At 46.8% G+C, this 23,484-nt stretch overlaps 1 protein-coding gene across 2 annotated transcripts in view; it reads left to right on the top strand.

Annotated features, from left to right (window-relative positions):
* Nucleotides 1-22,677, top strand: part of UBE4A (ubiquitination factor E4A) — a 62,240-nt gene extending 39,563 nt beyond the window's left edge. For both annotated transcript variants that reach the window (XM_029572426.1, XM_029572428.1), the window contains exons 14-20: nt 4,592-4,692; nt 4,872-4,985; nt 5,077-5,251; nt 5,344-5,524; nt 6,047-6,194; nt 18,972-19,129; nt 20,869-22,677. In XM_029572426.1, the coding sequence (XP_029428286.1) occupies nt 4,592-4,692; nt 4,872-4,985; nt 5,077-5,251; nt 5,344-5,524; nt 6,047-6,194; nt 18,972-19,129; nt 20,869-21,016 (1,025 nt within the window). In that variant the 3' untranslated portion in view covers nt 21,017-22,677. The remainder of the gene's footprint in view (nt 1-4,591; nt 4,693-4,871; nt 4,986-5,076; nt 5,252-5,343; nt 5,525-6,046; nt 6,195-18,971; nt 19,130-20,868) is intronic.
* The last annotated feature ends 807 nt before the right edge of the window (nt 22,678-23,484 follow it).

Genomic DNA, 23,484 nt, shown 5'->3' with positions numbered 1-23,484 from the left:
CCACTATCTCAGGAATTTCAGGCTCCTCTGCCGATACCGCCCCTACCCAAGGACAGCTTGACCTCGTGGCTTGACCTAGATCATTTGCTTCGAGGAGTAGAGCTCGAGATTCCACAATGGGTACTCGTTACAACAGATGCTGGGGCCAGTGTGTGGTCGGCACTCGACGCAGGGTCAGTGGACACTAGAACAGGCAACTTGTCCAATCCACCGTCTAGAGACAAGAGCAGTCTGTCTTGCGCTGCAGCGTTTTCTGCCCCCTAGCACAAGGCCGAGCAGTCCGGATCTTCTCCGACAATACCACGACTGTGGCGTACATCAATTGTCAGGGGGGGAACAAGAAATCTCCGTGTGACTCGGGAGACAAACCAGCTGATGCCGTGGGCGGAACTCCACCTGTCTCATCTGGCGGCATCTCACATTGCAGGGGTAGACAATGTCTTTTTTAAGCCGCCAGCGCTTAGATCCCGGAGAATGGGAACTGTCCCAGCAGGCAGTGGCACTACTCCCCATCTGGATCTGATGGGAACGCAAAGGCTCCGTGCTTTTTCAGCCGCAGAAGGGAGCACGGAGCAGAAGGCGTCGATGCCCTAGCCCTCCTGTGGCCGAGGAACATCCTACGTTCCGTGTTCCCGCCTTGGTCCCTGGTGGGAAGAGTGCTCCGAAGAATAGAGGGTCACCAGGGGCCCATGATTCTCATGGCTCCGGAGTGGCCTCGTTGGCCATGGTTTGCAGACTTAGTCAACCTAGCGGTGGACCGCCCGCTGCGCTTGGGGCATCTGTCGAATCTCCTATGGCAGGGACCAGTATTTTTCGACCAGGTAGATTGCTTCTGTCTAGAGGCCTGGCTTTTGGAATGGTGCCGGCTGAGGAGACGAGGGTATCCAGCAGCGGTTATCTCCACTCTTCTCAAGGCTAGGAAGCCTTCCACCTCCAGGTCCTATGTCCGAGCTTGGAAAGTTTTTGAGGCTTGCTGCCAATTCTCACGTCTCTCTCCACAGCGTGCGACCATAGCCCAGATCTTGTCATTCTTACAGCGAGGGCTGGAGAAGGGGATTAGCCTACAATTTTCTCTGAGTTCAAGTGGCAGACTTAGGTGCTCTAGTTCATCATCGGGATGGTCCTCCTCTTGCAACACACCCGGACGTGGTCCAGTTCTTGAAGGGAGTAGTAAAGCATGTGAAACACCAATTCGCAATTGATGCCCCTCGGGAAGTTTTGATTTTGATCCTTCGTATTCTTGGCGGGCCGCCCTTTGAACCACTATATAGCGCTCCCTTCAAGGGCCTGACTCTTAAGACAGTTTCCTTGGTTGCCATCTGTTCCGCTTGCAGAATTTCGGAGCTGCAGGCCTTGTCATGTAGAGAGCCTTATCTCTGCTCTACGAATCCCGGAGTATCCTCATTCTAAAGGTGGTCTCGTCTTTCATCTGAATCAGTAGGTGAAACTGCTATCATTCCAGGATGAGGATTCCAAGGAGTTCAAGCACCTAGATGTCAAGCGAGGAGTCCTTCGATATCTGGAGATTACTAATGACTTCCGCTTATCAGATCATCTTTTTGTCTTCTGGAGTGGTCCCAAGAAGGGGAACTAGGCTTCAAAGACCACCATTGCCCGATGGATAAAGGAAGCAATCTCTACCGCGTCCATTGGCATGGGGCGTTAGCCCCCAGACGGTATTAAAGCTCATTCTCTCCGAGCTCAAGTAGTTTCCTGGGCAGAAAGCCGAGCGGTCTCTCCGCAGGAATTTTGCCGAGCGGCTACTTGGAAGTCTTTGCACACTTTTGGGCATCACTATTGCTTGTATCTGCAATCAACGACCTCTGGTTCTTTTGAGGCTCAGGTCATTCAAGCTGGGATATCAGTGGCCCACCCTATTTAAGGGAAGCTTTGGTACATCCCACGGTCTGGACTGATCCTGGTACGTACAGGGAAAAGAAAATTATTTCCTTACCTGCTAACTTTCGTTCCTGTAGTACCCATGGATCAGTCCAGATGGCCACCCTAAGGATTTGGGGGTTTTTTCATTGGGTTAATCCTTCAGCTCGACTATATAATCATTTCAGGACCTGTTTGGGACTGACTGAAAGTTCACATTGCAAGTTTGCCTATTCAGATTTACAGTTTGATGTTCAATTTAGTTGATATTCATTTTTGTATTGATCCATCCCAAGGGGTTTTTCTTTGTTGCTTGGATATTCTTAATACTGAAAGTTTACAGAGGGCGCACCAGTCATGAGGGACCGCTCTCTCAGTTTTTGCTCTGACTCCATCTGCTGGAAGGGGGACATAACCCACGGTCTGGACTGATCCATGGTACTACAGGAACAAAAATTAGCAAGTAAGGAAATAATTTTCTTTTTGGCCACGTGTTTTCGACACACTAGCTTTACCCCTTATACAGTAAGGGGTAATAGCGCATTGAAAACGCGAGGCCAACCCCCCCAAAACTAATAGTGCCCGCAACATGCAAATGCATGTTGATGGCCCTATTAGTTATTCCCGCGCGATCCAGAAAGCAAAATGTGCAGCGAAGCCGCACATTTTACTTGCAAAAATTAACGCCTGCCCAAAGACTGGCGTTAATTTCTGCCGGGGAAAAACTGCTTTTCTGTACATCCTCCGACTTAATATCATAGCGATATTAAGTCAAGGCCCCAAAATTTAAAAAAAATTGAAAAAGAAAATGTAAAATTGGCCCGCGGGTCGGAAGATGGACGCTCAATTATGCCGGCGTCCATTTTCCGAACATGTGGCTGTCAGCAGGTTTGGGAACCGACGCTGGCAAAATTGAGCGTCGGCTGTCAAACCCGCTGGCAGCCGCCACTCCTGTCAAAAAAGAGGCGCTAGGGACGCGCTAGTGTCCCTAGTGCCTCTTTTTACCGCAGGCCCTCATTTGCATACTAAATCACGCGCACAGGAGAGTGGCTTGTGTGCGCGTCGGGAGAGCGGGCGCTCGCCTCGGAGCGCTGGCTTTCCCCGCGGGTTTTACTGTATCGACCTGAAGGATAGCAATCGCTTTCTTTATGGGATTTGCTAGGTACTTATAACACAGACTGGCCACTGTTGGAGACGGGATGCTGGGCTCAATGGACTTTGGTGTGACCCAGCATGCATTTCTTATTTTCTTTTTGATATCATAAAACAACAGGCTACATAAGAGCCTGTTTTCAAGTACATACATACTTGGCCTCAGTTGGAGCAGCAAGAGTTGAGTATCCCTGACTGAAAGCAGTGCTCTTTTAGGTCTTTATACATTCAATTTGTATTTTAAATGTTGAGGGGCTGCATTGTAAATCACCATATGTACTAACAAAATTTTAAATGGAATTTTCAAGGCTATGGAATGCTAGTGCAGCTTTTCCAATGTGGGTGTGACGTGATCATAAATTTTTAAGCCCATTGTAACCTGTGCTGCTGTGTATTTTGGCTTTCATATAGTGCTTTACAACTTACATACAAATACAAGTTCCTGATCCAAGGAGGTTATCAGTTAAATGGGAGATAGTGACTTGCCCAGGGTCACAATGGATGACAGACCTTTCATAGTGTAGTAACTTAGTAAATAAAATATAATGGCAGATAAAGACCAATTGGCCTATTCAGACCACCCAGATATTTACAAATCCTGTTATGACTTTAGTTGTCACTACCTCTGCCTGTAGCTCTCTTCGGGCATCATCAGCTAGCCTCCCAGTAACGAACTTTCTTCTCGTGTTTCCTGTACATTTTTCTCCTGCAATTTCACGTTACAACTGCCCATCCCCCATCCTACCAAAGCTAGTGAGATATTTGCTAGCTTCCAACAGGACCCCTTATCCTATCCCCTCCCTTCCTGCAGCGAGCAAACCCTAAGCATCCTTTCTTTGTAGGGTCTGTTGTGATTTTTCTGTTCCCTGTACCACATAAGGATCTATTAAAGAACCACTTGAAATCAGATGGGGGGGAGGGAGGGAGAGACTTTAATGAGAACAAGTCTATACACAACAGTCTGGAAATTAAGGTGGGTGGGATTTAAAGTCCAAAATTTTAAAGAATCTCTTAGCACAAAGCAGGGATTTTAGTCTCTAACTGCCTGTCATAAATTGCCAGCCATGAGAAGAAAAGACAGAGGTGTTACCAATCCAGGAGACTGCCAATATTTGTATTAATTGGGCTGAGCCTAACCCCAGTCACAAATTGTACAAAACCCTTGCATAGATCTGCTTGGGCGAGCTATGCAAATGGGTCTCTGCCCTGAATTAAATAATCTTTTAGCATAAGGGAAGGATTTTAGTCTGCCTGTCAGATTGTTTTAGCTATGGAACTGTAATGAAACTGCTTCTCTATATGCTCTTTTCAGTAGGATCTATAAGAGAACTGCACTTATAATGTCACTCTTCCCCAGCATCTGTCGCCTTTCAGCACTAGGCTGGACCTCCTACCTCTCGGGGCTCCTTTTCATTTCTTATAGCCTGGCAGCATCCAGACTTCTTGGGCCACGCCTCGTGCTCAGCTCGTAGTGGCCTTTCAGCTGGCTATGGTAGCAGACAAGGGGATGTGCTTTCTTTCCTTACAGTAAAAGTGACTTGAGTCCTTTGCTCTTCTTTAGGAGATCCCCATCAGTTTGAGCAAAAGTTTAACTATCGACGGCCTATGTATCCAATCCTCAAGTATATGTGGGGGAAGGACATGTACCGGCAGAGTATAAAGGTGAGAGTCACAAGCAGTTCTATCGGGGACACATGGGGATTTTGATCTGCTTTGGGTAAATGCACATAAAGTTGCTGCTGGGGCTTTTGGTCTTTATCTGCCTTTATGTACTATGTGGGTAGCCTGAGATCACCATGCCACTCTCCCGACTTGCTCTTGATTTTTGGGTTTTACTGTAGAATCTAGCTGACTATGCCTCACAGAATCTGGAAGCCATGACCCCACCTCTCTTTCTGCGTTTTCTGAACCTACTTATGAATGATGCCATCTTTCTGCTGGATGAAGCCATACAGGTAGGGCAGCTGGACCCTGATGTGACCCATCTCCCTTTAACTTGTACCTGCATTTCTCCATCTCTGATTCTTCCCTTTTCACCGTTGGTAGTACCTGAGTAAAATAAAGGTTCAACAGATAGAAAAGGATCGAGGAGAGTGGGACAATCTGTCAGCAGAAAGCCGCCGGGAGAAAGAGGCCAGCTTGCAGATGTTTGGCCAGCTGGCTCGCTTCCACAACATCATGTCCAATGAAACCATTGGGACCCTGGCCTTCCTCACCTCAGGTAACCAGGGAGGGGAACTGGCAAGAAAGCCCCTGTAATGCAAAGCCCCTTCTAGGTAGTGTAATAAGGAGCTGTGTCTCTCTTACTCTCAGAGATCAGATCGCTTTTTGTGCACCCGTTCCTGGCTGAGCGCATCATCTCCATGCTGAACTACTTCTTGCAGCACCTGGTGGGGCCAAAGATGGGGGCTCTGAAGGTGAAGGATTTCAGTCAGTTTGACTTCAAACCCCAGCAGCTGGTGTCTGACATCTGCACCATCTACTTGAACTTGGGGTGAGAGGAGAAGTGTGGGGAAAGGGTCAGTCTCTTCATGCATGAATTGGAAACAGACTAACTGGGACAGCAGATTCTGACTCTCCGTTTCCTTGGTAAATCCACCTTGGAGGCAGAAAGCGAACGCACTTCTCGAGATGCTATCTGACAGACGGACAGACAATGAATGGAATATAGGAGCAGGGCTATGTCAGCCAGTCAGCAGAATACTCTCTGAATCTTAATAAGCATGTGTGCACAGGATACAGTCGGGATAGGCAAGCTAAAGATTAAAGAAATTATAGTTCCGGTTGAAAGCAAAGGTGACATCTCAGGATACAAGGTTTTTTTTTGTACTGTATCTTTTATTTAAATTTTCCAAACACTCTGAATGATATTTTAGTTTTAATGGTACTATATAATATGTTGACTGCAAAGAACACAAGACTTTAATTGCAAACAGGCTTTCCCAATGGGAAAATTCTCATTTATTTTCTTTTCCCTTGCATTTAACTGCATGTTCTTTTCTGATTGATTCTCCAGGGATGAGGAGAATTTTTGTGCCACTGTGCCCAAGGATGGGCGGTCGTATTCCCCCACCCTTTTTGCCCAGACAGTCAGAGTCTTAAGGAAGATAAATAAACCTGGGAACATGATTATAGCCTTCAGTAACCTGGCTGAGAGGATCAAGGTGAGAGAGATGTGCACCTGCCACAAGAGCTCTCCCCGAAATCAGAGACTGGGGTAGGGAATAGGGATAACCATCCATTCAGGGGAAGTGTGTATATAATTGACCTTCATCCCAGGGTGATTAGGGGTGGTGACATCCATCCCAAGGGAGTGTGGGTGTGTTTGTGTTCCTTGTTCCATCTGGGAAGAGTGTAATCTTCATCCCTGTAGGCAAAAGGGAGAAACCATCCTCCTTTATCCATGGGAATCCATCCATCCAAGGGGGTGTAGCAGTCCTGTATCCCAATAGCTTTCTAATCAGACATGGCTCAGACAGAATCTAAGTGAGAAACAGTGTGGTTTGTGGAAGGTGTCATTCTGTTATGCTATCTGTTGGAGAGGGATTTTCAATTTAACAGCCAGATGTATATTATGAGGGCAGTTTTTTCAAAAGCCATTTACCGGAGCAAAAGGGATATTTGAAAATTGCATACCCTGTATGTGGGTAAAAGTAGGTGTGGCATTCTACAATGCACCTAATCTTACCTGCATTTTCTTGGAGGTGTTCCTGGGCTAGGGTTAGGCCAAAATATGCTTTCCTAGTGTGTAACCAGATGGCCTCAGGCCCAATGGGTTATGCTTCCGTGCCAGCAAATAGAGACTTCAGATTTCAAAGCAGATTTCACCCTGCATACAACCCTGCAGTGACCTCAGCTTTTCAGTATTTCTTCGTCTCCAGCAGATGTGGACGTGCTTTCCCTTTTGGGGATCGCTGTACTTTTTGGAAGAAGAAATTCTAATTTTAAATTGGAGAGAAAATTGAACCCTGCTCTCCTGCGGTGATATCTAAAAGTCCCTCCCCCAGCTGAGAATTCCTGAGGTGATTTCTGAGATCCCTCAGAGGTGTGCTTGGTACGGTAGCCAGTTCCTGGCGTGGACTTTGCTGCTCAAGCAACTGAAAGGCAGCGGGTGCAGGAAGCAGAGCAGAGCCAGAGCCCCCTCTCCCCGCAGCCAGAGACAGTCCCTGTACTCATCTGGTAAGTGCTGAGCCTCAGGTAAGTTTAAAAAAAAAAAAAAAAAGATTTACCTCCCAATTCAGAGACGTTTTGGAGGGGTTTCGGTAAGACTTCCTGCGTTTTCCTTGCTTGGTGCGCCGTACTAACATCGTTCCTGATCCCATTGGGGTAAGGGGAAGTGGGCTAGGCTTCGCTTTAGGTTTGGTCGGCATGCCGCGGGGTAAGCCGCGGCGGTGCCATCTTGCACATGTCTTTCTGCGTGCTATATTGCCCTCCATAGAGCGTTAGTACATGCAGTGCATGTTGGCTGGGTGCAGAATTCAAGTAAAGCCAGGCGCACGGGCAGTGTGTGCATCTCACCATGGCCCACATGGGCGTTCGAAATTTGTGCACATAAAATTTTAAGCATGAGCCGACTGAACACACAGCATCACCTATGGCTCTGGCAGCAAAGAAACATAAGCGCCTTTCTCTCTGCACTGCTTGTCATTTTAAGGCTGCACAGTCTGACCTGGATTCTTACTTATGTCAGCACTGTGAGGAAGCCCAGGGAGAGTTGGCTTCCCCAGATTTTACTAAGCCTGGTTCCTCCCATTCAGAGGTGGGTCAGCCACAGCCTTAATTCTGAGTACCCCTGAGTAATCCATGGGAGAGGGAAATTTGACTGCACCTAATCCAGTACCTCCTGGGCTAAGCATGGACCCAGCTGCCTTCTCTTGGGTGGAATTTTTTCAAGGCCTTCAAGCCTTTGTACAGGTGTAGTCTGCTACCTTGCTTGCCCCTGTGCAGACAGAACCTCAGCCGGTAAGCCCTCCCTTTCCCAGTCCTGTTGGTAGACCACGAAGCACCTCACCTCACCAAGGGTGTCCCTGGCAGGGACCTGGACAGCACAGACGAGGAAGAGGGTACAGATTCCGTGGAAGATGGGGAAATTCCCCCTGGTTTAGAACCGTATCGGACCATGTTATGGTTTTTCTATTAAGATGAATTGCCGTCCTGGTTTCCCAGACTCTGAAGATGCTGGGAGTTCCTGGGGCGGACTCTATGATGGAACCAAAGAAGAATCCCATTCTGATTTCCTTGCAGAAAGCCTCTTGCTACTTTCTGGTACTGGAAGCCATCCAGGAGTTGATTGACCTGGAGTGGAATGCCCCAGAAGCAAGTTTTAAAGGTGGATGAGTGTTAAAAGCTCTATACCCACTGGATCCAGAAGCAAAAGAACATTTGTGTTTCCCTAAAGTGGATGCGCCGGTCTGTGCCATCTCTAAGCAAACTATCCCAGTGGAGGGAGGAGCGGCCTTAAAGGATGCACACAATAGACTGATGGAATTCATCCTTAAACAGGCCTTTGATGCAATACCAATGACCTTACAGATTGTTTCTTATTGTGCCCTGCTGGCTCGTTCTTGTCTGCTCCTCTCTCGGGAGGTGGCTGACTTGGGCGAATTCCAGAGCGGTTACGAAACCCTCCGTTGCCTTTTTAGCTAAGTGCCCTTAGTGGCGGCGGCCAGAAGACATCTATGGTTGCGGAAGTAGTCAGTGGACGCTACCTCCAAGCCAAATCTCACAAAGATGCCCTTTAAAGGATCACTTCTCTTTGGAAGCAAATTGGAAAAGCTGGCTAGTAAATGGGGTGAATCCCCAGTTCCCCGGCTACCAGAAGATAAGAGAAAGTAGTTACAGCGCTCCTCGCCTATGAGGGGTTGATCCAAGGGCTCCCAACGCCTTCACCCATACAAAAACTCAACATTTCAGAGGTTTCGGTCCTTTGGGGAGGTCTCAGTCCTTTCGGAGCCGACAGCCCAAGAGAGAGGCAGGCTTGGGTTCAGGTTTGTCCCAAACCCCCCAATGAAATTTTTCCAACCCACTCTCAGAACGAGGAGATAGGGGGTCAACTGTCTTTTCCACCAATGGTGGGTTGAGATCACTTCGGACAAATGGGTACTGGAGGTCATACGAGAAGGTTATGTGCTGGAATTTTGCAGCATTCCTAGGGACATGTTCATGATATCTCCTTACTACTCCCAGCACAAGAAGCAGGTGGTGGAGACTACCCTGTTAAGGCTCCTCAGGATGAGGGCTATGACCCCAGAACCTGCACTCCAGGAAAGTACAGGGCGTATTCCATCTATTTCATCATATCCAAGACGGAAGGTTCCTTTCGCCCTATCCTGGATCTCAAGAGTGTCAACCGACATCTACAAATGATTCATTTCTGCATAGAACCCTACGCTCCGCAATAATGGCCGTACAAGCGGGAGAGTTCTTAACTTCCCTGGACCTATCCGAGGCCTACCTACATATTCCAATCCGTCAAGAGCATTGTTTCGTACACTTTGCAGTGCTGGGTCACCATTATCAGTTTTGGATGCTGCCCTTTGGCCTGACTACTGCTCCCAGAACATTTTCCAAAATTATAGTAGTCATAGTGGCAGCATTGAGAAGAGAGGGAATCCTGGTGCACCTGTACTTGGACGACTGGTTGCTTTGGGCAAAGTCTGTGGAAGAGTCCTGGGTGACCAACAGGGTGACCTCCTTGCTTCAGGAACTTGGTTGGGTTGTAAACCTGGACAAAGCAGTTTCAAACCCTCCCAGTCCTTGGAATATCTGGAAGTCTGATTTGACACCAAGCAGGGCAAGGTCTTCCTTCAGACTACACAGATAAGGAGGTTGATGTCCCAAGTACATCGGTTGATGAGCATGATAACTCTGCACAGTCGGGCATATCTTCAAGTTCTCTGGTGGCTTCCCTGGAAGTAGTGCCATGGGCGAGGGCACACATGCGACCTCTTTAACGCACCTTGCTGTCACGTTGGAACTTGCAGTCTCTTGACTATTTGATTCACCTCCACTTACCGATAGAAGTATGCTCTCAGCTCCAGTGGTGGCTACAGAAAGCTAATCTGGGCAGGGGTGTACTCCTGTCCTTTCCGAACTGGCTGGTCCTCATGACGGACGCAAGCCTCCGGGGCTGGGGGAGCTCACTGTCAGGAACTGATGGCCCAGGGGCGTTGGACAAGGAAGAGGCCCTCTGGAACATAAACTGCCTGGAAGCCAGGGCAGTCAAATTGGCATGTCTACAATTCAGCCACATACTCCAGGGTCAAGCGGTCCACGTAATGTTGGACAACGCAATGATGGTAGTCCTCATGATCCGCCAGGGGGAAACCAAAAGCCAGCAAGTGTCACAGGAGATAGACCTCCTTATGGAATGCGTGGAAATACATCTACAGACGATATCAATCTCCCACATCATAGGAAAAGATAACATCAGAGCAGACTTTCCTAAGAGGGAGAGTCTGGATCCAGGAGAGTGGGCATTATCGGCTAAAGCCTTTCAGCTGGTGGTAGATTGCTGGAGTCTCCTGTCCATCGATTTGCTGGCCACATCTCACAATGGAAAGGTTCCCCGATTCTTCAGTTGCAGAAGAGAGCAGTGGTCCCTGGGGATTGACGCTCTCGTTCAAACCTGGCTGGAAGAGGAGTTGCTGTACACCTTCCCTCCGTGGCCCCTGCTGGGCAGATTCATTCACAGAATCGAGCACCATAGGGGATTAGTCCTACTAGTAGCTCCAGATTGGCCCAGGGGACCATGGTATGCAGACATGCAGAGACTCCTGGTGGAGACTTCCCCCCCCCCCCCCCCCCAATGCCTCCCACCACACAGGGACCTGCTACAGCAGGGACCAGTCCTTCGCAAGGATCCAGCTTGATTCTGTCTTAAGGTCTGGCCCTTGAGAGGGCTCACCTGATGAAGTGAGGATATTCGGTGGCAGTAATTGCCACCCTGTTCCGTGCGCAGAAGTTCTCTCCAGACCTGCACATAAGCTAGGGATGGAGAGTATTTGAGGCCTGGTGGGAGGAGCATGGGGTTTCTCCTCGGGCGGTCCAAATCCCACTAATTCTGGATTTTTTTTGCAGGATGGCTTGAATAAACGTTTGACCCTAATTTCCTTGAAGGTCCAGGTAGCAGCTCTCTCCTGTTTCAGGGGTAAGGTGCACGGAAACCCGCCTGTCGTCTTATCCGGACGTGGCCCGTTTTTCTGAAAGGGGTGAAACACCTCTGGCTATCCCTATGGTGGCTGGTTCCCTTGTGGAATCTTAATCTAGTATTAAGTTTTTGGCAGGACCCTCCTTTTGGCCACTGCACAGTCTTTCCTTGCATTTATTAACCTTGAAAATGGTGTTCCTGGTAGTTATATGCTCAGCACGTTGCGTTTCTGAACTACAGGCCTTGTGTTGGGAACCGTTTCTCCGGATGACTCCAGGATCGCTACAGCTTCATACCATTACATCCTTCTTGCCCAAGGTGGTAGTCTTGGACTTTCATTTGAATCATTACCATCCCTAGATAAGCACAAGGACATGGAAGAATACAGTCTCCTCCATCATTTGAATATCAGTAGGCTTTTGGTGTGGTATCTGGAAGTTTCAGAATCGGTCTGAAAGATGGACCGCCTGTTTGTCCTTCACAGTGGAAGAAAACAGGGCGAACCACCTTTGTGGGCTACCATAGGCTCCCGTGACCACCTCCTTAATCCAGTGAGCTATGTGGAGGCAGGAAAGCCATTACCTTTTCAGGTTAAAGCTCATTCCACTAGGGCTCAGGCGATCTCATGGGCGAAAGCTAAACTGCTGTTCCCTGTCGACATTTGCCGAGCGGTAATGTGGTCCTCCTTGCACACCTTCTCCAGGTTCTATCACCTGGACATTCAGGCCCGTGAAGACGCAGCCTTTGCAAGGGCGGTGTTAACTGGACCGCGGGCAGCTTCCCGCCCCGATCGGGAATAGCTTTTGTACATCTCATTGGTCCTGAATCCATCTGGCTACACGCTAGGAAATGGAGAAATTACTTACCTGATAATTTTGTTTTCCTTAGTATAGACAGATGGACTGAGCATCCCCTCCATGGTTGCCCAAGAATGGTGCCAAGGATACGCCTGTGGAGTGAATATAGATTCCAAGAGATTATGGATAAGCTGTCATCAGGTCCCTAGATCAGGCCATCTATAATCTTACTGGGGTTCAGTGTTTGAGTACAGTTACGGTTATCCGTTTTTAATAAAGTTTTTTCAATAGTATGTCCACAGTAGTTTTTGAGGAGAATACTGAAGGGCTGAGGTCACTGCAGGGGTGTACCTAGGGTGACAGCTTTGAAATCTGACTCAGTCTCCATCTGCTGGCAGGGGAGCATAGCCCATTGGTTCTGAGTTCATCTGTCTACACTAAAGAAAATGAAATTATCAGGTAAGTAATTTGTCCAATAGTCTTGGCCAGAAAAAGCACATGCAATTCTCTGCTGGTACTTTTTCCTTGGGCTGTTTTGAAAAGGAAAGAATGCTTATGCTCAAAATCCACTAGTAAAAGTATCCTTGCACTTTGTACCTGTCCGTACAGTTTTGAAAATTGCTCACTATAAGTTCCTGTTCATGCCCCAGATCAGTCCAGACAAGTGGGTTTTGTATTCCTAGCAGCAGATGGAGGCAGGGAATAAAAAGGTTTCTGGCACTGCTATATAACCGAAAGTGCCACCTGCAGTCCCTCAGTATTTCTCTGTCTCCAGCAGATGGTAGAGGTGCGGACTTGCAGTCTGAAAATAAATAGGAGTTAGGTTAGAAGAGAGGAGAAGATTTGAAGGAGATACTCCCTGAGGTGTTAGGTATCTTTGTGGACCATCCCTCAGGTTGAGCCGGGCTAGCGGAGGGGTTGGCAATCCCTGATCAGCTTTAGCCCACAGCATCCAGGGGTCTGAAAACTAGGGGTCCTGGTTCCCTCTTTCCTCCTGAAGGCTTCTTCCCCAAGGTTTCTCCAGCAGCGGGGAAGGATTTATTTCTTCTAGCTGGGGTGTTTGGTTTTTGTTTTGTTTTTTTTCTTGTTGCTGTTTCTTTAATAAAAAAAAAACCAAAAAAACCTAGCAGCTGAAGGACCTTATAGTCGCACAGTAGACCATCAGGGAGGAAGAGGCTGAGGGCTTGCTGATTTCCGGAGCTTCAGGGCAGTGTTTTCAGGCTGGTAAAGCTTTGGGGCAGTGTTGTCAGCTTGTGTCTCGAGCCCATAATTGGGCTGACATTTTAGCACTGTAGGCAGACTCTGCTGCGTATGTGCTTAATGGTACCGGCATCTGTCTCCAAACACGGGAAAACATGTCAGGCCTGTGCCTCCAACCCTTTGTGGCTCAATTAGGACTTCGCTGTGCTGGAAGTGTGCTGCAGGAGGGGAGGGAACTGCAGGCACCAGGTGGGCCACTCATTCACATGGGGCTGTCAGGAAAACTCTGGGGGAGAGAGTGCAGCCTGACAGGCAGGAGAGTGGCACACAGCAAGAGGCAGTCTGTCTCTCAGGAGTCCAGGGACATCTCTCTCCTGCTTCCGCCTGCAATTCAGGCCGGGGTGGAAGATCAGGGGGAGGAGAGTCAGACGGATGAGCCCATGCCAGACTGAGGGCACTAGGACGTGGAAGCTTTTCACAAATTTTGGCCTATGCACAAGGCATCTCTAGCCAGGAAAAGTGCAGGACGTAAATTGTGCCTGAATCAGCAACCCCAGCATCATTCTGAGGCCTAAGGGATCCTCAGCCCATGGGTTGGGTGATTGCTCTGCCTTTTGTGCCTTGCCCATCATGTTAGGAAGGATGAAGCAGAGGACTCCAATGATTTCCAGGATGGGTTGGGGATGATCTTGGAGATCACCCAGCAGATGGCATGACGGGGATGGACCTGGATGGGACCAAGGATCTTTCTGATCTGGAAGAGGTTCCATTTGCGGAGGGAGATGATTCACAAGTGGTTCGGCTCTTCCGCAAAGAGGAGTTGAAGCCTCTTATTCCCCAGATTCTAAAGGAGCTGGATATTAAGGTGCTCCAGGAGGAATCCAATAATGAAGGGGTGGACCTGGTGCTGGATGAGCTACGAGGTCTACTGAAAGCTTTTCCGCTGCCTAAGAAGGTTAAGAAGCTGGTGAACTGGGAATGGGATTTTCTGGAAGCGGGTCTTAGGGTGGCCAGGGCAATGGCGAAGGTATATCCTTTGACTGAGGACGCTTCTCTTCTGCTAGTATTGCCTAAAGTGGATGCAGCAGTTTCGGCGGTCACCAAGAAGATGACCATTCTGATAGCAGGGACGGCAGAGCTAAAGAATGCGCAGGATATAAATTAGGAAATTTAGCTGAAAAGGATATTTGAGGTCTTAGCCTTGAGCCTCTGGGCGGCAATCTGTGGTAGTCTGATACAAAGGGCCTGCTTACTCTAGATGCAGAAGTCTTAGAAGAAGAGCTTTAGCCAATGCTAGGGACACTAGGCAGGTGGCCCAGTTGGAGGCTGGGGTTGGATACGTGGCCAACTCACTGTATGATTTTTATCTGGACTTCGACCAGGAGTATGGTCGCGGCAGTCTCTGCATGCAGTCTTCGGTGGGTATGGAATTGGTCAGTGGACATGTGGTCCAAGTCTCAACTCTGTAATCTTCCTTTAAAGGGAAGCTTCTTTTTGGAGAGGACCTGGAGCAGTTGATGAAGCAGTTGGGAGAGTCGAAGGGGAACAAACTACTGGAGGATACGAAGATCGGCAAGAAGACTTTCCCGGCTCATGCCCATTTCTGGGATATGAGATGGATTTGTCCCAACAAGAGTTCTTCAGTATCTCAGAAGCATGGATCTGGAAGGCAGCAGTCCTTTCGGGATTCCTGAAGACCCACCCAGAGAGAGTTCCAGTCAGAGCACCGGAGGTGGTAAATCTTCGCAATGGAGGCAGGATGGTCAGCTCTATTGAGGAAGCTGTCGGGGAGATGCCTGTCACAATTTTACAAAGGGAGGACCAGAATCACCTCGGATCAATGGGTCCTAGGGGTCAAAGGGGATGGTTCCACTTTAGAATTTTCTTGCCCCATCAGGGAAGCCTTCATGGTGTCCCACTGCACTTACCACAGCAAGTGAGAGGCAGTTTGGGATATGTTGCATTGCCTTTAGCGGTTAGATGCAATCATTCTGGTACCATCTTTGGAGCAGGGTTGAGGGAGGTATTCTATTTTGTGGTTCCCAAGAAAGAAGGGACCTGCAGAAAGTCAATGTGGTGCTACAGGTGCCCCAATTTTGTATGGAGACATTGTGGACAGTAATAGCGGCGGTCCATCGAGTGGAGGTTTTGGCTTCGTTGATCTTGATGAGGCTTATCCGCACATACCCATATGCACGGAACATCAGAAAATTCTTCAGTTTATGGTGCTGGGACAGCATTTCCAATTTTGAGCCCTTCCCTTTGGGCTGACAATAGCACCACGGACTTTAACGAAGGTGGTGGTGGTGGTGGTGGTGGTGTCTGTGGCACTCCGGAGAGAAGGGGTCCTAGTTCATCCATATCTAGATGACTGACTTATCCGAGCAAAGTCTGAGGTGGAATGTCATTAGTCAGTTCAGATGTTGCAATTGCTGGGCTGGGTGGTGAACTTAGCAAAGAGTCACCTAGTTCCAACCCAGGCATTGGAATACTTAGGAGCGAAATTCGACACCTGGCTGCGCTAAGTTTCTTACCTCGGAGAGGATTCTGAAGTTGCGGATGCAGGTGATCTGACTACTTCGAATGCTGATGCCCAGGGCCTGGGATTATCTTTAGGTTCTGGGTTCTATGGCATCTACAATGGATTTGGTGCCATGGGTCTTTGCCCATATGTGTCCACTCCATAGGGTGTTTCTGTCCTGATGGAATCTGTTGTCAGAGGAGTTTCATCTCTCCTTACCGCTGCTAGGGATCTCCAGGTCCAGTTTCTCATGGTGGGTATCTCGGCCCAGTTTGGAGAAGGAAGTGGATCTGGAGGTGCTGGACTGGGTAGTGGTGACCACTGATTCCAGCCTCAGAGGTTGGGGGGCAGTCTGTCAAGGACGGATAGCCCAAGGGCTGTGGTCGCCAGAAGAAGCTTCCTGGTCTATCAATCATTTGAAAACGAGGGTGGCGCGCAGGGCGTTGGTGGAATTTCTCCCTCAGGTTCGGGGACGAATGGTGCAAGGGTTCTCGGACAATGCAACAAAAGAGGTGTATATCAATCGGTAGGGCAGGATGAAGAGTCGAGGTGTGGCTCTGGAGGCCCAGGAATTGTTTGTCTGGGTGGAACAATATCCGGAGGGGATTGCGGCATCACATGGCTGGAGCGGACAATGTGCAGGCAGATTATCTCAGCAGGCAGCAGGAAGATCTAGGGGAATGGGAGTTGAGAGGCCTTGGATCTCATTTGAGCCAGGTGGTGCAGTCCCCTAACTGGATCTGATGGCATTGTGCAGCAATGCCAAAACGGTGTGGTTCTTCAGTCGCAGAAGAGAGGTAGAGGCCGAAGGGATTTATTTATTTATTTGATTTTATATACTGACATTCGATATGGCATATCACATCAGTTTACATAGTAACTCATGGAATAATTTGACAATGGTGTCTTGTTATTCTTTGCATAGTAACAGAGTAACTTAGTTAACAATTTGGAAAACTTGTATGGTATACAAAGTAACAGGATAACTTATTTAACAGTTCAGAACTCTCGTTTGATAAACAGGGAACACATGAGATGATGAGGTAGGGGTGTCTTATTTTCTTTAAAGGGCAGCTAATAGACACTTGGATTGATGCTTTACTCTGGTTCTTCTGTGGACAATAGGAATTCTGCTCTTTGGGTTCCTTTTGTGGCCTCTTGTAGATAGTGTCTTGCGGCACACAGAATGACATCCAGGCAGAGTCGTTCTGGCGGTGCCAGAGTGGCTGCAACATCCGTGGTTTGCAGATCTGATTCTTCTTGCCTTGGACGAACCAATCCAGTTGGCTTATCTGCAAAGCCTACTCAGGCAAGGGCCTATCTTTATGGATTGGGTGGATTGGTTTTGTCTAGAGGCTTGGTTTTTGAGAGGAGACACTTGAGATCGAAAGAGTACTTGAAGGCAGTTGTGGCTGCGTTACTTCAGGCAAGAAGACCATCCACTTTGCTGGCTTATGTCAGAGTGTGGAGAGTGTTTGAATCCTGGTGTGTGAAAGAGTGCCTGGATCCATTATGGTGGATATTCTGCACATCTTGGCCTTTCTTCAACAGGGCTTGTCAAAGGGTATGGCCTATAATTCACTTAAGGCTGCCACCTGCACCCGGAGTTGCCTTTGGGAGAAGTTGCAGGGAAAATCTTTAGCTTCTCATCTGTATCATATATATCTTCTCAAGGGGGCCAAGCATTTGCGACTGCCGTTGCGAAGCACGTATCCCTTGTAGAATCCTAATTTGGTTTTGCGAGGTCTTTGTGGCCCTCCATTTGAACCTTTGCGGAGGGCATCGCTAAAGGACCTCCCCTTGAAAGCGGTGTTTCTGGTGGCAGTTTGTTCGGCCAGAAGGACTTCAGAGCTTCAGGCTTTGTCCTGTAGGGAATGTTCCTGAGGATTTTGGCAGATGGCCTGTCTTTGTGTACAGTACCCTTGTTTTTTGCTGAAGGTTGTTTCTTCGTTCCACCTCAACCAGATGGTGGAACTGCCAGTATTTCTAAATTTGTCTGTGGAGGGAACTATTGCAAGGGAACCTCACTTATTAGATGTGCAGCAGACCCTGATGCATTATCTTAAGGTCACTAACAGTTTCCGACAACCTGATCATCTATTTGTCATGTTCGGGGGGGGCTCGAATAAGGGAACTAAGGCGTCTAAAGCCACTATTGATCGTTGGTTAAAGAAAACTATTTTTTTTGGTCTATCTCTGTAAAAGTCGAAAGTTTATGGAGGGTTTGCGGACACATTCTATTAGAGCGCAAGCGGACTCCTAGACAGAATATCAATTGGTGTTGCCACAAGAGATCTATGGAGCAGCAACATGGTCTTCCCTTCACACTTTCACCAGGCATTACCACTTAGATGTGCAGGCGCCAGAGGAGATGAGTTTCGGTGAGGGTGTTCTAAGAGTGGGTCTTTCGGGTTCCCGCCCAGTATAGGGGAGCTTGAGTACATCCCACTTGTCTGGACTGATCTGGGTTATGAAAGGAAAGGAAAATTGGCTCTTACCTGCTAACTTTTGTTTCTGGAATACCACAGATCAGTCCAGAGACTGTCCCCTAGATTCCGAAAGACTGATATGGTTGCGATAAGTGTTTCTGCAGAACTTATTTTGTGTATATAGTTGAAACTTTAAGACTGAAAGGTTTTTGGTTCATTTGTTGGATCTGAAGGCTTTGCTTCAGGGGGCTCCGACCCTGGTTTCCCATGTTCACCCTAGTGGGGGAAGTTGTTCATTGAAGTTGGGTATTTGGCTCTACTTTGGCTTGGGTACAGGTCAATACTGAGGGACTGCAGGTGGCACACTCTGTTATGTAGCAGTGCCTCAACGTTTTGTTCTCTGCCTCCATCTGCTGATGGGAATGCAAAACCCGCTTTTCTGGACTGATCTGTGGTACTCCAGGAACAAAAATTAGCAGGTAAGAACCAAGTTTCCTATATTGAGCTCTAAAGTTTTCTTCTTATATCACACAGTCCAAGAACTGGACATCTTTCCCTTATTCTGAATCCGTCCCCTCCATCTCCCCAGCCACTAAATAACCCACATTTAGAGAAGTCCTCAGACCCCCTCTGACTAAATGTAATGGATTGAGAGCAGGGTTAGACCATGTGCCTGACAGAGCTATGTGTGAAGAAGGCTCTCTAGCCTGCCATAGCAGGTGGCAGGTGCCCTGATCTGCTGTATTTGAGTATTAAGAGACCACTGGAGTTTGGGGTGAGGTGGCCACCTGGGCTTGAGAAGGATGTGTTCTTGCCTTAACATTAACAGCCTCTTGGGGTTTCAGTCTCTCGCAGACCGGCAGCTGCAGGAGGAAGAGACCTATGCTGATGCACCAGATGAGTTCCTAGATCCTATCATGAGCACTTTAATGGCTGACCCCGTGATACTGCCCTCTTCCAAAGTCACTGTCGACAGGCCCACCATAGCTCGGCATCTGCTCAGGTATTTCACATGATTTGTTAGTGTCCTCTCTTCTCATGCTAGGGTCTCCAGTATAACTTCTAGAAGGCTGTTACCTTTTCTTACTTGCCCCAACCTATCATGATGTAACAGTTATTAATAAAGCTATGTCTCAAACAGCTTATAACTTGGAAGCAGTACTATGACTGAGTTTCTGTAGCCCACCACTACTGGAAACCTTCATTTCTCGTGTAGCTCCCTGGTGGGACCATGCTGGGGGGGTCACAGAGCAGCTGGATGCAGACAGAAAAAGAATGTATTAACCTTTTTGTTTCTTGTCTTCCAGACCTGTGTAATAACATACACACATCCAAGAGCATTTTCACAAGTGAATTTGCAGATAAATGTGTTGAAGTGCTGTTAGATTAATAAAGCCAGAGAGCCATTTTGATAGCTGAATTTTTTAGTGGGTAAAATGTTTTTTACCCATGTAAATTGGCTTCTTGAAAATTACATACCCTCAATGCATATAAAAACTATGTGCATTATTCTACCTATGGTGTTGGGAGGCATTCCTGGGAACGGGGGAAAATGCACATAGATGTGAAAATGCAGCTACATGCATTTGCCTTTAAAATGTGGCCAGCACAATAAACAGAGTAAGTTTGCTCTGATTATTGGTGTAAACCCCATGAGTAAAAAGTTCTGCCAGTATTTGCACTAATATAGGCAATTTGATTATTGGCTCCCTGATATAGCAAGGGTTTCCCCACAGGCTATATATCTAGTTTATACTGGTGGGATTAGTAAAGCTCAAAGAAAGTTCATAATCTTCAAGCAGGCTTGTCTCCTGATAAAGGAAGGCTTTATTTGTTCTAATTACCATATAGTTTTTGGCTATCTGATTACTGTTCTAAAATGAATGTTTAATATGTTCTACTTTCTGGAGTAAATGCAAATTCCAAATGGATTTTTTTGTGATTGGAGTTATGTTAAGGATGAATGTAGTTGTTCAAAGGAATATTGTCAGCTTGGTGTGTGGTACAGTGTTGGATGTATGTATTGTTTAATATAGAGTGGATGGAGGAAGAAGCAAGCAGAATTCCAAGCTGTCATATGGTTGGTTTGTTTCTAGGATCACCTGTAGCTATTGTCAGTGAATGACTTGTGTGCCATGCAAGTGATGATGGGAGAACAGTAGAAAACACAATACAGCCATAAATATACTGGCAGAAAAGTGTGTGCACGCATGCACTGTTCTGCTTACTGGATAGATGCAATCTCCTCTTTGTCTTCTTTTACTGATAAACAAGGGCTTTCTTAGCAATGTAATATAGGGTAGTCCATGACAGCATCCTGAAATGACCTTTCTCTGACTCTGACCTTTCTTTTCAGCAGTTCCCCTGCCCCCCCCCCCCCCCCATCACTTTTACATTTCCCCCAACACCTGATGCTAGTACCGTATCCCTCTTGCTGCAAATATGCCTTCTGCTTTAAATTGCTCTTCCTGATGCCACTCTATGGCAATGAGTGCTTAATGTAAATACTTTTGAAGTTATGAGTGAAAAATGAAGAAAGAAAACTTCTCAACTCTCTTTGGATACTTTCCATGAGTCAACTAGTATTCTTGCCATTGAGTTTTATTTTCTTTTTATTAAAAATAAACCAAAACAAAGTGAAAATATTAACCAGGAAATGTGATTGCTGATCAATGTTAATTTTGGTGCTGTATTGAATTTGGTCTCTTGCACATCCCCTAACTACTGCTGTATCTCTGACAGTGATCAGACCGACCCCTTCAATCGCAGCCCACTCACCATGGACCAGGTCAAACCCAACACAGAGCTAAAGCAGAAAATCCAACAGTGGTTGGCAGAGAGGAAACTGCAACAGAAGGCACAGCTAGAACAGGAAGATGAGACACCGTGACGAAGCAGTGCACATACGTACAGAAACTCATGTCCCCAGCAGAATGCCTCCGAGCTGAGGCAATGAAGCGTGGCTGCAGATTTCCATTGTTCATTTCAGATCCTCTCTTTTTATTAATTTATAAATGGGCAAGTTCACAAACTTTCTGCACTTGGCCCCTTAACTTGAGAGATCTGCTGGGGAATTCGGGTTCTTCTGACTGCTCCTTTCTGTGTATGTGAAATAGCAGCAGGCTCTTTTCAGGACAGTAGTGTCAAGATTGTCACCATTGGGAGACGGCGAGAGTCACTTTTTGCGCCATGTTCTTCTTTAGAATGGCATTGTTCAGTATACAAGCAGACAGAAGCCCACTTGCTTTGAGCAGGGCTGATCTGAGATAGATCTTTCATACAGTAAGTATTTTAGATAGAAAACTGAATTCTGTTTTTTAAATTGGAAAGTGGTATTGTTTGTAGGAGAACTGAGTTAGTTCTGGAAGAATTGTGGGCAGAAGGGTGGGGCAACACCTAGTTTGCATCTGGAAAATCCAGAAATCTCCACTCTGTTTAGCAACGCTTCATTTTTTAGGCAGCTATTACTTGGGCTGCCCAGAGGAAAGACCTCCTTTATCCTTATCCTCCTCACAGCAATGGGAAGATGTTGCATAAAGGGGCCATGTAATCGGAAGAACATTTCTGATGAGACACAGTGGCTGTGTTCTGGTATATCCTTAAATTAGCTAAAGAATATGGCTGAGTATACACTACACATTTCCAAGACTTGTTTATAAGTATGTGATTAGACCTGGGTTAAGTGTGTGATCTGGAGCAAATAGAATTTTATGGCTGGGATCTTGTTACAATTAATTTCTGAATATAGTCTACCGTTCCTTATGACCCACTTTCTTCCTGTTGTCAGTGGACAGAATATCGTGCTCTGGTGAGCTTCCCCATATTGGTTTACAATTGCTGCACACCACAGGTTATTGTGATGGACACAGAACTTGAAATTAAACCATTCCATCTGTTCGTTTGCCTGGTTCTTACTACAACCATCATTTGTGGTGGCTTCTCTTTCCATCATAGGGGATAGAAAGGCCTCTGCATGTTCCTTAGTTCATGCATAGGGACCTTCGTTTTTTGGTTATTTTATTTCCCCTGGGAATTTTAATGTTATAACAAAACCAGTGGAAAAATGACTGATTTTTCTCCTGTTTGTTATAAGTCATTTTTGCACTGAATTTGTTTTGTTACAGCATTGAAATTCCCTTGAAAAATGAAATAAAAACTGAAAATTAATGTTCCTGTTCATGCAGTATGTAGGTGGTGTAATGTTTTCAGTGTTTCAGATACAATTATGAGGAAAACTGCTTTCAAAATTTTTCCCCCTTAAGATTGTTGTACAAAAACTCCACTGGATGTCATAAGGTATTAGCATCCCCTGTAGATTGTTTATTTGCTACCTTGTCTTCAGCAGCTCTCACTGCTGTGGTTTTACCCATTCTTTGCTACTGAGGATGCTTTTCAGCAGGGGTATATGCAAAGAGTTTACAATATGTACAGCAAACCTGAGCCTATGCTGGAGATTACCTCCTAGAAGTGATAAGTTAGCAGCCTGGCGTTGTATTTATATGCAAACATGTCAATGTACCCATTTGAGAAATAAACAGTGTACTACCAATATGTCTAAAGAAGTTATTTTATTTGGACAGGCTTTATTTAATAGGGAGAATTTCTTTCTTCAAGCTATCTGTGTTCTTTGAAATTATAAATCATTTGTAGTTTTACAAGAGAAAGGAGCAATTATGACAACTACTTTTGTACATACGTGTTCACTGGAATTTTCAGGCTAAAATAGATCCCCAGAGCCAGGCATTAAGTTCTGAGAAGCCCCTAAAGTTGACACAAAAGCTGAAAATACTGCTTTTCTGATTTAATATTGTGACTATATTAAGTCAGAGGAGCTGAAAAAATAAATTCCCTGTACGTACCCGGATTAGTCCAGACCGTGGGTTGAGCCTCCTGTCCAGCAGATGGAGACAGACTAAAACTGAAAGGGTATCCTATATGAGGACAGAGCCTACCCTGCATCCCTTCAGTATTTGTCTGACTCCAGCAGATGCCGGCAGCTCACCATGCAGTTCCCTTACTTATTCCTTTATCTTTACCCTGTGGGGTTTTTTCTACCTATTTCTCAAGCTCAAGCAAGTATTTTGGTCTTTGTGTTTAACTAAAAAAAAAAAAGAAGTTTAAGACTATTTTTACTTCAACTCTGTCAGGGGACAGTGCTGTCTCCTCGCTCTTGGGGGAGCTTACTTTCTCTGCTATAGCAGAGAAGGGAATGGGCAGGGTTCATTCACCTGCACTCACTCCTCTCCCCTGAACGGCTCAGCTGATTCTTCTCCTGCTCGCAGCGATTTCCTGTCAGTCATGCCGCAATCACACGCTTGTTTAGCCTGTGGGGAGCCTGCCCTGCGGCTCTCCTGCGAC

Source organism: Rhinatrema bivittatum, chromosome 12 (genome assembly GCF_901001135.1).
Source record: "Rhinatrema bivittatum chromosome 12, aRhiBiv1.1, whole genome shotgun sequence".
Lineage (NCBI taxonomy): Eukaryota > Metazoa > Chordata > Amphibia > Gymnophiona > Rhinatrematidae > Rhinatrema > Rhinatrema bivittatum.
This window is presented reverse-complemented; position numbering and strand designations above follow the sequence as displayed.